At 38.6% G+C, this 12,745-nt stretch overlaps 1 protein-coding gene across 2 annotated transcripts; it reads right to left on the bottom strand.

The window, feature by feature from the left end:
* Positions 1-1,074: 1,074 nt before the first annotated feature.
* sphk2 (sphingosine kinase 2) lies at positions 1,075-12,259 on the bottom strand. 2 transcript variants are annotated; one of them, XM_084386155.1, is made up of 8 exons: positions 12,162-12,253; positions 9,393-9,567; positions 8,032-8,705; positions 6,077-6,226; positions 5,853-5,947; positions 5,360-5,475; positions 3,051-4,782; positions 1,075-2,796 (listed from the first exon to the last, which is right to left on the bottom strand). In XM_084386155.1, exons 3-8 carry the CDS (start codon positions 8,483-8,485, stop codon positions 2,734-2,736), a joined length of 2,610 nt encoding a protein of 869 aa, XP_084242281.1. In that variant the 5' UTR covers positions 8,486-8,705; positions 9,393-9,567; positions 12,162-12,253; the 3' UTR covers positions 1,075-2,733. The 2 variants fall into 2 exon arrangements, with proteins under 2 accessions (XP_084242281.1, XP_084242280.1); XM_084386154.1 differs by having other exon boundaries at positions 8,032-9,567; positions 12,162-12,259.
* Between the last annotated feature and the right edge of the window lie 486 nt (positions 12,260-12,745).

Raw genomic sequence — 12,745 nt, 5'->3', positions numbered from 1 at the left:
TTATGAATTTGCACATGATTTGTCTTAAAGCATATTAAAACATAACATAGAGGAAAAAAACAACATTAAAATCTTAATTTTCACCACAGGGGATCTTTAAGACATGTCAGTGCAAATTGCTTTCAGTTAAAACAGTTGAAACATGCATTTAGTCTGGGACTAGGCTTAAGCCTTGTCTGTGAAACCAGGGGATGAAGTTTTTATTTAAACTAATACTGAAACAAGCCTTTATAGCTTAATGTTGGGAAAAACATCATTAAACGTGGTCACAATGGAGAGTAAGCAACAGGGAAGTCGGCCTCCAATTGCATATGAACAGTTAAGGCATGGTGTAGGCCACAGTTGAGCCACTCATGAAGACAAAAGAGCACTAAAACAATGTATCGCTTCTAAGGGAAAAGGAGAGAAGGAGAGGAGGCGAGTGGAGGGAGAGGGCAATGCTGACTAACTGTAATCTACAAGGGCAAAAGGGCAATGTAATACTAAACATGGGGAAAATAAACCGCTCAATAAGCTGATAGGAAGGCGGAGACACTACAACAAAACAAGATTGTCGCTGAACCGTGTAGTGGTATGTGGAGATTAGTAGACTGAATAGAAAGATGAAGAGCTGAAAGAAAGAGAGGAAAAGAGTCAGAGACGACGACTTCCTTGTTTACCAACTCATGCAATCCTGATAACCAGCAGGAGACAGAGAGAAGTGAAACACTGCATCAGCCCACTGGTGCCTTACTCATCTTGTCTGAGAGGAACTTGCATTGTTTTCCACCTCGGAATCAGTTTTGTATTAATTACAACAGTGATTGTGCAAAATTGTCACATGTTTTTCATAGTTCAAGCTCCTTTTTGTTCTCGTCTACCCTTGAGAATGTGCTAATCGAAGAGGAAAAAACATTCCTAAATGGACATTAAACCGGAAGAAAACATTTATCCTCAGTGTTCATAGAGTTACCTCTAAAGCAAGAGCAAAAGACAGGAGAACAAACATGCAAGGTTTCATAGTTAAATTTTATCTGAAACTAAACTTTTAAACCATACATAACTAGGAACTGTAAATAATATGTATACATGTTTAATATAATATTCTTTTAATAGTAATTACAATCTTAATACAAGCATTGTAGAATGAAGAGACATCTTAAACTGCCATTTTCAAGGTGAACAGCAGCTAGATACCAAATTTATTAGATCACTCTAAAGCATGGTACAACAAAAAGGAAGGAAATATAGGGAATGAATAACAAAAACAAATAACTGGCCATTTGATTGGAGCTGAAAATCATTTTGAGAGCGCAGACTCACAAACAAAACAACAAGATTTACACATCAGCCGATGCTTAAAAGCTGAGGACAGTCGTGATCAACAGAAGCTGAAATTATTGCACTAGAAAGAACTAAACAGCCGTTCGGAAATACCTGTCGAGTAATTAGAGTTAAAATATTATTTACTAATCATTGCAAATTCAGAAATGAGAGCAAAAAGAGGTTGCAATTGTCAAATTGTGTTCCTTTGTAAAATGAAAAGGATAGAAGAAATGCAAATAGGGCATTTCTCCAATAAATATTTAGGTAAAATTCAAAAGCACTGGAAAGGCTCCTTTGCGATCGTAATCACCTCAACAGCTGGACTTTCAACAGTTCCTCTTGCTCAAGTGACTCAGTGTTAAACATTGTTTTGAGAGAAATAGACTAAAATGTTATCAAGTTACTGATCACTAAGCATTCTTCAGGAAAAGGATTTAAAAGATGCATTGGCAGTTGATCCCTAACTTCCAGTTCTTTCTTCATTTCTCTGAATAAAAGCAAACACTATGCAAATTTGTCTTAACTCAGAAGACATGATAGCATAATGCTTCGATAATAACGTGGAACTGAAAGTTTTCCAAGCTTTCATTCTATGTTCGCTATATAGCTAGTTATCAATTAACGTCATCACCATGATTGTTGCATGCTTTTTTTTTTTTACACAGTCTAGCAATGCAATATATATCATAACAGTCCATGTTTAAAGGTTCCGTTCAATCCACACTGATTGTGTCTTAAAAATACCTGCAAAAATTGATGCAAGATGCAAGAACTGATAACATTTCTGATCAGTCTCATTAAACAACGGTTTCCAGAGCTGGACGGAGACTTAGTTCAGTGTAGAATGAACTGAATTGCTAAATGAGGATTCAGATTAAGTGTGAAACTAAGCAATTATGTAAATTACGGAGGGTTGCACTTAAAGTTCAGAGATGGATAAGGCATTCCAGGGGTACCTATTATGCAAAATGGGTGGAGCCATATTTGAATGTGGGTGTGGCAACCTAAAAGACAGCTTTTGTTTTTAGTGTTTGTCTGTGTATTTTTATCACTCTCTGAAATAAGGCAAGAGCACTATTGAGAATCTATGCACAAATGCATACTAAAATGTATACACCATTTGGACACATTCAGTTTTGCCATTTCCTTTTTATGTAGACATTGCTGCATTCTCTCTCTGACTACAGTGAGGGTAATTCAAGTGTAATCCTACAGTCATGCAATAGGCCGCAAGTTTTCATCCCTTCGTTAAATTCAAAAATACTCCTTGCATATGCAGCTTGAATAAGCAATCCCTTAGTTAATCCCAGTAAAAGCCGTGATTGCAACTGCTGGCTTTCTGTTTCTCTCTCCCCCAATTTGCGGATGGCAAAATGTTATATAATCCAGAGCGTCACGCTAATCCTTGCCCGTTTAGTTCCAAACAGGTCAGAATCTTGTAATCTTCATTCCAGAGTCTCCAACAATCAAACGGGCTATGGAGGGATGAACCTGGGACAAAAGAATGTGCAATCAGAAAAGTAAAAAAAAAAAAAAAAATTCATTTTAAATGCTTAAAGAGAATGTAGGCATCACAACATTGTTAAATCTTTATAATATATTGATTATGAGATTTGCTAGTGTTATTAAATTATCAGTCTTTAACATTGTTAATCAATGAAATATCAACATCAACTATATCTTTAATATCAGCTGATAAACTAATGTGGTACTGATATATTGTGCATCCCTATACTTCCACTTACCTGTGCCTGCAGTGGCCCATAGGGCACCAGCTCTCCATCTACAGTGAGGGTTCCTCGTGGTGAAAGAGGCTGAAGGCGGAATGCCCGGGCAGAAACATGACTGACGTAGGGAGAGCTTAGGGACATATGAGCTCCTCTCTCCATTGCTAGAAACAGTCTGAGCAGCGTTGCCCGGGAGATACCAGCCCGCACAAATGTCAGATGGATCAACCCATCATCAAATTGAGCCTGCGGCGCAGCGAGAAGATCTGCTCCCAAGTGGGACTGGTAGATGGCAAGCACTAAGACAAAATCACCCTCAATAGTGACCCAGTCACGTGTAGGGAGAGGCTGGTCCAGAGGAGGTAGCAGATCATCCTCTGGCAAGTTGATGGATGTCAAGTGATGACGGTTCTTCAAGGGTCCTGCAGGCTCTGCAAGGTCAAAGTTAAATGAAGGGGTCGGTGAATGAAAAGAAGGCGATGGGGAAGACGAGCTGGGAGTGTTGGGACGCGGTGCGAGATAAGAAGAGTGGGGAGAGGCGCAAGATGGAGACGAAGGAGGGGTCGGCGAAAGGGACAGAGAAAGGGATGGAAATTTTGGAGGGAGAGAGTTTGAATGTGATTGTTGGAGAAGGGAGAGGGGCCGTGGTCGTGAGGGGTTCTGGTTCTGGTCCATAGTTTTAGTTTTGAAAGCTTTGAAAGGAGACTGGCGGAATGGAGAGGAAGAGATGGTGAGGGCTCGCTCGCGAGACTTGTCCAGAGGAAAGGCCTCTCTCTGAAAGTAGGTGCCATTAATGTCTTCGTCTTCCTTCCCATAAGCTGCCACCTCCATGTCTTGGTCAGTGTCAGCACCAATTGGCTGGCTGAAGAAGGCATTAATAATCTGACTAGAGGGAAGCGAGTTTTTACGTAATGTGTGTTGGATGTCAGGTGGCGTTGTCTGATAACTCTCGTCACACTCATTTTCCTCATCTCTGTCACTCAAATCTCTTGCTTTCATCACTCCTTGTTCATCTATATCATCCCCACTTGATTTATTATCTTCTTTTCCATTCCCATTATTTCTGGCTATGTTGTCACACTCTTCCCTTTCGGCTGATTCAGAGCTGGTTTCTGACGTCTCTTCCATCTTTTCTTCTGCTTCCACCTCTCTCTCTCTGTCTTCTGCGAGACTGCTTGCTCTCACTACCCCAACCCCTCTTGCCCTCTCTCTCCTCCTCTCCCTCTCCCTCTCTCTCTCCTGCCTCTCCAGTTCTCGTTCCCTCTCTCTTTCTCCATCTCCTTTACGGAGACTTCTTTGTTCACTCAGGCCCATGTCAGAGCAGGTGCGGTGGATGGGCGTGCGACAAACTCCCTCCAATCCTTCGGTAATGCTGCGTGAAAGCGGCCTTCGGGGCAGCTGAGGCATGGCATCGGGGAAGGAGTTGACCATACCGGGTGGCAAATAGGAAAGACGACCCTTATAGGACCGCAGAGAAGCCAATCTCACCAGTGTTCCCAGAGTAAACCGTGCTGAGCCCAGCCCTCTGTAGCGCTCACTCTCTATGTCCACGTCAGACACAAAACCCCAGGCCACAGAAAGGAAAGAGAAAAGCCTCTTGGGAGCAGGTGGGTGCCCATTCTGATTGGATGTGGATGAAGAAGCACATGGGCTGGTTGTAACAGAGACCAAGTCCATCGGTTTAACCCCACCCCGGCACAGCAGAAAACAGCAGTTGAGGAGGAGAGGCTCCCGAAGGCACATGTCATATCTGAGAGACAAACAAGAAAATAAATAGATTCAATCACATTTAGAACACACACACACACACACACAAAAACATGGCTCAAAAAATTATTCAAATATGGAAGTGAATCAGCACAACAGATTTTTTTTGAGAGTGTAAAAGTAGGTACATTGTTACCAATACACCTACACATAGAGCAAAGCAAACAACTACTGAGAAAATTTATGAAACTCATCTTAGTAAAAGGAAAGGAGTTTTCTTTAACTGACACAAAGATTGTTTTCCTTTTAAGTAATAGCAAGCTTCAAAAGTAAGCAAATACCCATAATATGTTGCAGCATGTACATTTTTTCACAAAGCATTTTGCAGGCTTGCAAACATGCCTGAAAAACAGGATTTAAACGGATTCTCAAAAATAAAACCTCTGTCATTACACACCGTTTTTTTTTTTTTTTACAACATACGTGTTTGGAATGTGGGTGAGTAGATGTCAAATTTTACAATTTTTGTCACACAGTTCCTTAAAAAATAAGGGAGGCTCTCTGAAGAACTACAGATTTTCACACAATGTGTCCCAGGTGAGCTTAAGTACATTTCGTACCCTGCGTGGTGGTTTATGGAACCAGAAAGTGCATTTCCAGAGCCACAAGGCAGAATTCCCACTGGAGTTTTTATTGCTTGTTCCCAATCTGGCCTTTCCATAAGGCCATTTATTACCTGCAGAAAAAGGGAAACAGATTAATACGTAAATAATCTTATTTTTACATACAAAGCCAGTGGTAGATCAGTCAGCTACTACAGAAATCAAACTTGTGTCATTCAGAATGTTCTACACATCCCCGGCCCATTCATTTATTTAACATTTTGGTAAATGTTAGCATGTTTTCAGCTACCAATAGAGTATTGTTCTCAGCTATCAATAGTGTATTGTTCTCAACCATTTAATGTATTTTACCATGTTTTAATCCATTACACAGGATTCCAAAGACTTTCCAGAAAAAATACCAAACAAATTTCCTGCAAAAAGTCAATAGATTCCATCTGGGATTTGTACTAAGTTAATATATAATGTGACAGAGCCACATGATATCCACCTCGTGCAACAGTCCATCTCCAGATACAATGATTATTCCGTCCCATTCTTGTAGTGAGATCTCTCTGATAAGCTCACGTGCATGATTCTGACGCTCTGCACAACAACAAAAATACATGCATCACATCAGTTCAATGCAATAATTCAGATTCTGATAACTGTTGGTGTGAACGCTTTTATTCTGAACCATTTATAGTCAACAGCATGTGTGTGTGTTGTTCTTACCTGTCTGTATGAGGTTGTAGCTGATGTTGGCTTCTCTTATCATTGGAAGTATGTGCGTTTGACACCATTGCATTGCCTGACCCCGGCCACTGAATGGGTTCACCAGCAGCAACAGTCGACGGGGACGGGGCAACATGCTTTTGCAAAATTCTGCACAAACAAAAACAAGCAAGTGAGGATAAGACCTTCATTCTAAGGATTAATACTAACACTAAGCCAGTCATAACCCATCTGAAAGTAGACATCATGATGTTTTAGTGGATGTGAAAAATAAGTTAACACATATCTGACCATCATTTCAAAAATACTGATAAAATTCTTAATGGATCATTTCAATTCTATTTTTTACAGTATTTTTGACATTTTTCCAAAAACAGAATCACTTCTTACATTAACGGTTCAACTGTGTGGTCTCTGAGAACATTTCATTATGTTCTGGGATTTGAGAATTTGGGATAGGTCTCATCTATCCAGAGCACAGTGCATGTATAGTCCTGATCTTAACCTAGATGTTATGTTTGTTTTTTTAAGACTGAAGGCTTCTTCCTTCACACCTTCCCATCATGTGGGGCAAAGTGATGCTGTTTTCTTTTATTCAGATGACGATTCATGTATTTTGAAATTAAACTGAGGCAAGACTTTCCTGTCAAATTCCTTGATGTTAACTTTTCCCAAAAATGTAAAATTTGTTTCTCTTGATTTAAACAGCTGATTGTGAAATGTTGTGTTTCAGTTTTGCTTTAATTATAGTTTAACCAATCAGTATAACTGAAATGATTAAATGTCCTTATATTCAAAACAAAATGAACAAAATACCCAGTTTTAAAGGGATTGTTCACAAAAAAAAAAAATTGTCATGATTTACTCCCCCTTAAGATTTTCCAAACCTGTATGAATTTCTTTCTTCTGCTGAACACAAAATAAGATATTTTGAAGATTGTCGGTAACCATACAGTTGGCGGTAGCCATTAACTTCCATAGTAGGAAAAAAATACTATGGAAGTCAATGGCTACCATCAACTGTCTGGTTACAGAAATCTTTTGTGTTCAGCAGAAGAAAGAAATTCATACAGATTTGGAAAAACTTAAGGGTGAGTAAATGACAGAATTAAAAATTTTGGGTCAACTATCCCTTTAATGGAGTGCACTTACATTTTCACACCACCAGACCTGCCAATCTGAATTTCTAACACAAATTACAAGCCAAAATGTATTTTTTATCATATAAAGGTATTTTAATGATATACTGAACTGCAACGACTATCACTGACAACTAACTACAGCACAGCAGTTAAAAACAGGGACACAGCAACAACACGCAGCATCTGTTTAAGTCAATAAAGCCTGGTGCATTGCTACCGAATGATCTGCACTACTGCACTAAGGCTGTATTTTCCCTGCCACAGACCCACCCATTCTCTGACCGTCAATGACAGCATGTGGTACACATTATGAGTGAAAAAACAAAGGAAAAAAGGGAAGGGACAGTTAAAATTCATACACAAATAAATGCAGACAGACATGATTCATTCTCACATAAATTTAGCTCAATATACAAGTAATCAAAGTGGCATCCTATTTACAAGACATAGCCAACTAATTAACAACATTAATGCAACAGCACTGACTCAGACGTCATGAAGAATTAACAGCATCCAGCATCCATTATTTTCCTATTATTTATATCTTCAGTTTTCAATTGAGTTTTGAGTTTAAGTTGTAGTAATGTTGTCCTTAAAATATTTCAAGTTATCTTCAATTAACTTTTTAGTTATAGTTCTTCAACTTAAATTTATTTCAGCTAGATGGCATTGTAAACGAATTGTAATGTATATTTTTTTAGCAGCATCTGAATGCATTTTTCCATCTGATAGGCTTTCCCACAAACATAAGCACAGACACACGTAACTACCTGAAGACAAAGCATCTGTGAATGATCAAACCCTGACACCCACCTGTAGAGGAGCTGACATCCATCCCCCTTAGCAGGCTCTGTATAGCAGCGTTCCATTTTTCCGCCTCAGCTCTGCTCTCTGCCAAGTACGCCCTCACCTGTCTGTGTCTGGAGACGCCCTTCCGACGTTTACCCGGAGGGTACCAGTAGAGCACCAGCAAAGGAGGAGCAGGCGATCGTGGGCAGCTGCATCCGGTCAGCTCTGCCAGTGGCAGGAGCAGCCTGGACTGCTTGCCCGCACGTGGAGACAACCGCTGGACGTGGACGTGAGTTGGTGTAAGGGTCAGGGCATAGTTGGTGGAGGCGGGGCTGGAAGGTAAAGATATGCCTCCAGGACTGTTGGGGCTGCTGTTGCTGTTACTTCCACTTCCCCCTCCGCTACTCCAACCACTGAACTGTCCGTGCAACAGGGCCTCCTCGGTCATGGACGGGCTTTCGGGGCCTGGGGAGCGCATGTTCAATGTCTGGCCTCAAAAGTATGTTTGGACTATACAGCTTGAGTGCCTCATGCAGAGGTCTTTCTTCTGTGTTGTAGTGAGATGACTTTCTGGACGGATGCACTAGACGTTTTGAGATATTTTCAAATGTCTCAGCTTTTTTAAGCCCAGTCCATGGGCTTTTGCATAAACTTAATGTTACACAAGTTATGAATGATGAAAGTGCTTCAACAGGTGTCTATTCAAAACAAAAAGAAACTTCAGCAGGCTTTTCTATCCCTGATAGTGTTAAATCTTTCCCATCAGTGCATTTTGCCTGGAAACAATGCTAAATCCTCTAACTATCATTTGATCAAAACACAATACACAAAAGAGATTTCCAGTTTAGTATCTCAACAAAAAACAAAGATGCACAATTAAGCCAGATTATTTGCTTTTCTCAAATGTGTCTGACTTCACTGGCAAAATATGAGAAAATGCATAAGTCTTTTGTCAAGATTAAACGGAATTGTGTGTGCGTCTACATAAATAATCATTAAACGACATTTCTTAAGTTACTAACAAGATACTTTCTTACAAGTTGTTTAAATAAAATTGGAAGCATAATTTCAATTAACAATGCATTGTTTTAAGGTCAGAGAACTTACAGATGACAAAAAATAAGCACACACTAAGGTTATAATAACCCTATAAATGCTACGAAAATGTTCAGTGACAAACAAGGACAAAGAGCAGAGGTAACGGCCTGGACGAAGATAGTGTTTGAGAAGAACCAAATTAAACCTTATCGAGGTGGACAACTAAAAATACAGTTCCTATCCAGAAACAACAAAGTTGAGGAAGTGATACAGATGAACTACTGGTTTTGGTCCAAAACAGCATCAGAGATTGTAGTAGTGCTGGGAAATCATGTATTCTAGCTCACCCAATAAAAAAATGCCAGAAAATCCAGGATTTGATATCCATGAACACTGAATTCAATCCTTGCAGGATAGTCCTCAAAAAGGGAAATAAATAAAACCCAGAATACAGAAAGAGGTGGAGTGCTGGAACAGGGTTTCAAGTCATAGTCATCTTCTTTATCCACTGTTATAGGCGCCCTGAGAAAAAAGAAAAAGAAAGAAAGAAAGAAAGAAAGAGAGATTACATTTTCGAAGATTAAACGCAATATTCTACATCTTACAAAGCAATATAGCTCAAGTAATAGCCTATATTATTCTGAATAGAAGTTTAGGACCTTCTGTTATACAAGATACTACCAAAAAGTTCAAATGTTTGGACTTGGTGAGATATAATATTTTTGATCATTTCATTACAATTTTACAACAACTGTTTTCTATTCTAATATATTTTACATTTTTATTGTTCCTGTGAAGGCAAAGCTGAATTTTCAGCAGCCATTACTCCACATGATCTACCAGAAATTCTGAGCTGGTGCTTAAGAAACCTCTTATTATTTTCACAGTTGAAAAAATTTGAGCTACTTAATATTTTTGTAGAAATCACGATACATTTTCCCCCCAGAATTCTTCGACAAATATAAAAGTAAAAAGAATAACATTTATTTGAAACAGTAAATACTTTTACATTGTTACAAAAGATTTCTGTCACTTTGATCAGTCCTTGCTGAGTAAAAGTATTAATTTCTTTAAAAAAAATAAAAAATAAACACACATTTACTGACCCCAAACTTTGGTGTATCTCATGTATTAGATCTCAAGATCATCAAGATCATCTTTACTGCCCTTCTAACGGAATGTGTTGTTAATTTGACCCTTGACCTGCACCTCACCTTACCAGACTTAAGTAATCAGATAACTCATACTGCAATATCTTCAAAGGCCTGACATCAGCAAAAAGGAACATGCTGAACAATACAATTATGTTTCTCAACAGAAAAGAGTGTGGCAACTGTTAGTATGGAGAAATGTGAACAGATGGATTTAGTCTAAATACAAAGTTCATAATTCAAAAAGTCCAGGTGCCTGTGGTTTGCCACTGTTAGGTAACAAATACGCAGAGCTGTGTCATTTTGACCAAAGCAGAGAGAGGAAAAAGAAAAAAAACAGTCTGGGGTGGAATTACACACATGTCCCGCATCAATCTTGGATGACACCATATATGTACATTTCGTGATTGTGCCTGAAACGCAACACCAGGAAAGTGGATGAGTTGAAATCTAATCGCAATTTCAACTCAATGGAGACCAGGAATGTCTGAAATGCGAACTGACGACATATTCAACAGATTAAGATCTCATAGTACAAGCTTATGGCGGACAGGAAACGGCTGCAGTTGAGAGGCCCAATATATCGACACATAGTCTATAAACATCTGTGACGAGACGGACGGCTGTGTAGGATGTTTTGATTATAGTTCAACATCTGCAGACTTTGTTTTGGAAGTCAGCAAGTAATGCTCAGTGCAGAAATATGTGACTCTTATCACAGCAATCACGCACTTTAATTTTCTTCCGGTCCTGCTTGTTAAGACTCATGTGAAATCAATGCCTGGCAGATTTCCATAAATGTAAAAAAAAAAAAAAAAAAAGAACAACAACCCTGTGATGTCCACTTCGCCCCCTTGTGTCCTTGCAAAGTTGGGCAGAGACACTGTCAGGAAAGCAAGATCCATAGAAGACCAAAAGTGCATTCCTCCTCTCTAAAGCTTCACCTTTCAAGAGCCAAAAGAGTATTGTTGACTGTCTGGGCTTCACAAGCATGATTGCACACTTTGTCCCTTTTATCACCAAGACTTTTTACTGCATCAATGATAAGATAATATTCTTCATTCAGATACACCAAAGCTATTTCAAGTCCTTTGACTTATAATTAGTCAGCTCCAACCTCACAGATCATAAAAAAAAGAATAAAAAAAAAAAGGGGATGACCTTTACACAGTGTAGGTCATTCTTTAGGCGACCAGTTGTGAAATTGATAAATTCACAGGCCTACAATAAAAAAAATAAAAAAATGCTTAGCAAAGGTAAAAAAATACAAAGCTCTGTTTGTCACATTACAAATATAATAGCCACCTGAAAACAAAGTGTCTCTTGAATGAGGCAGCTGTCACAGTCACACATTCATTTAAAAGTGTTGCAAGGGGGATTTTAACATCTGAGTGAACTTGTATTAAATTAGGGATTTAAATACAAAAGGCTGCTCATATGAGATTTGGGAATTATGATGCATGATCATAAGTGGATGAAAAATCAAGCTTATATGCTTTCTTAAAGGACTATCAAATGAATTGCAAGCAAAACGTGAGTTCAAAACATCAAATAAACTAATGGCAAGGAAATTAATAAGTACAACTGCAGTTTCTTAGCAACTCAGAGCCAAACTCGCATATCAACACAGTTAGCTGATGACAGGCCAACACAGGGAACTAGTATATCATGATATTGGTATGAGTGGACTTGTTTGTGCTTAACGGAAGCAGTTATAACATTAAAGCTGACAAAGATAAAACACTGTTTTATCGATGAGAACAATGTACTCAGAAAACATGTTGTTATTGTCATTTTAAACAGCCAAGCCGACGCGGAGCTCAGAGACATCAACCTGAAAAACGGATGTTTCTGTTTAATTTCTTCATCAAATGAGGTGTCCTAGAAACTTGTATGTGTCTTACGGGGTATAATGACTTTAATAAATAGTAATAAACGACAAGGCGAAAGTAATACCGGACTTACCTGTTTTTTTCTGTTCCCCCTTCATGGCGAGTTTTCCAGCTTTCCTGAGCTGTAGGGGAGGCACGAGCGTTTTCAGGAAGTCTATCGACGCGGTGGGCGGAGAAAAGCGGATGATTGACGTGATGAACGTACAATCATGAAATACAATCCGTCTGGCCAGCCCATATCTAGGCGATAACACACTCTTTTGCTCGATACTCTCCTCCAGTACTATATTCAGTGCTGGAACGCGTTTTTGCTAACGTTACATACATTGTTTCTATTTTGATTGTTGATGAGAGAGATATTTTGCATTCATTTTATTGTAAATATACAGATACTTACAGTTAATATTTCCGTTACTTTTCACATATAACAGTTACACGTTGTGCACATTTAAAGTTAAATCACAGATATAAAAAAGAAAATGCAAAATAAATAAGAATGATATATATATGATATATGTATAATTAATACATATACATATATACATACATATATTGTATGTATATATGTATATGTATTATATAGAATATATATAGAATAAGACTAAAAACGGAACATATTTTAGATCACATTTGTTAACAGATGATACCAGAATTAAT

This window comes from Rutilus rutilus (genome assembly GCF_951802725.1).
Source record: "Rutilus rutilus genome assembly, chromosome: 17".
Classification (NCBI taxonomy): Eukaryota; Metazoa; Chordata; class Actinopteri; order Cypriniformes; family Leuciscidae; genus Rutilus; species Rutilus rutilus.
Note: the sequence above shows the minus strand (reverse complement) of the source record. Positions and strands in the feature narration are given on the sequence as shown.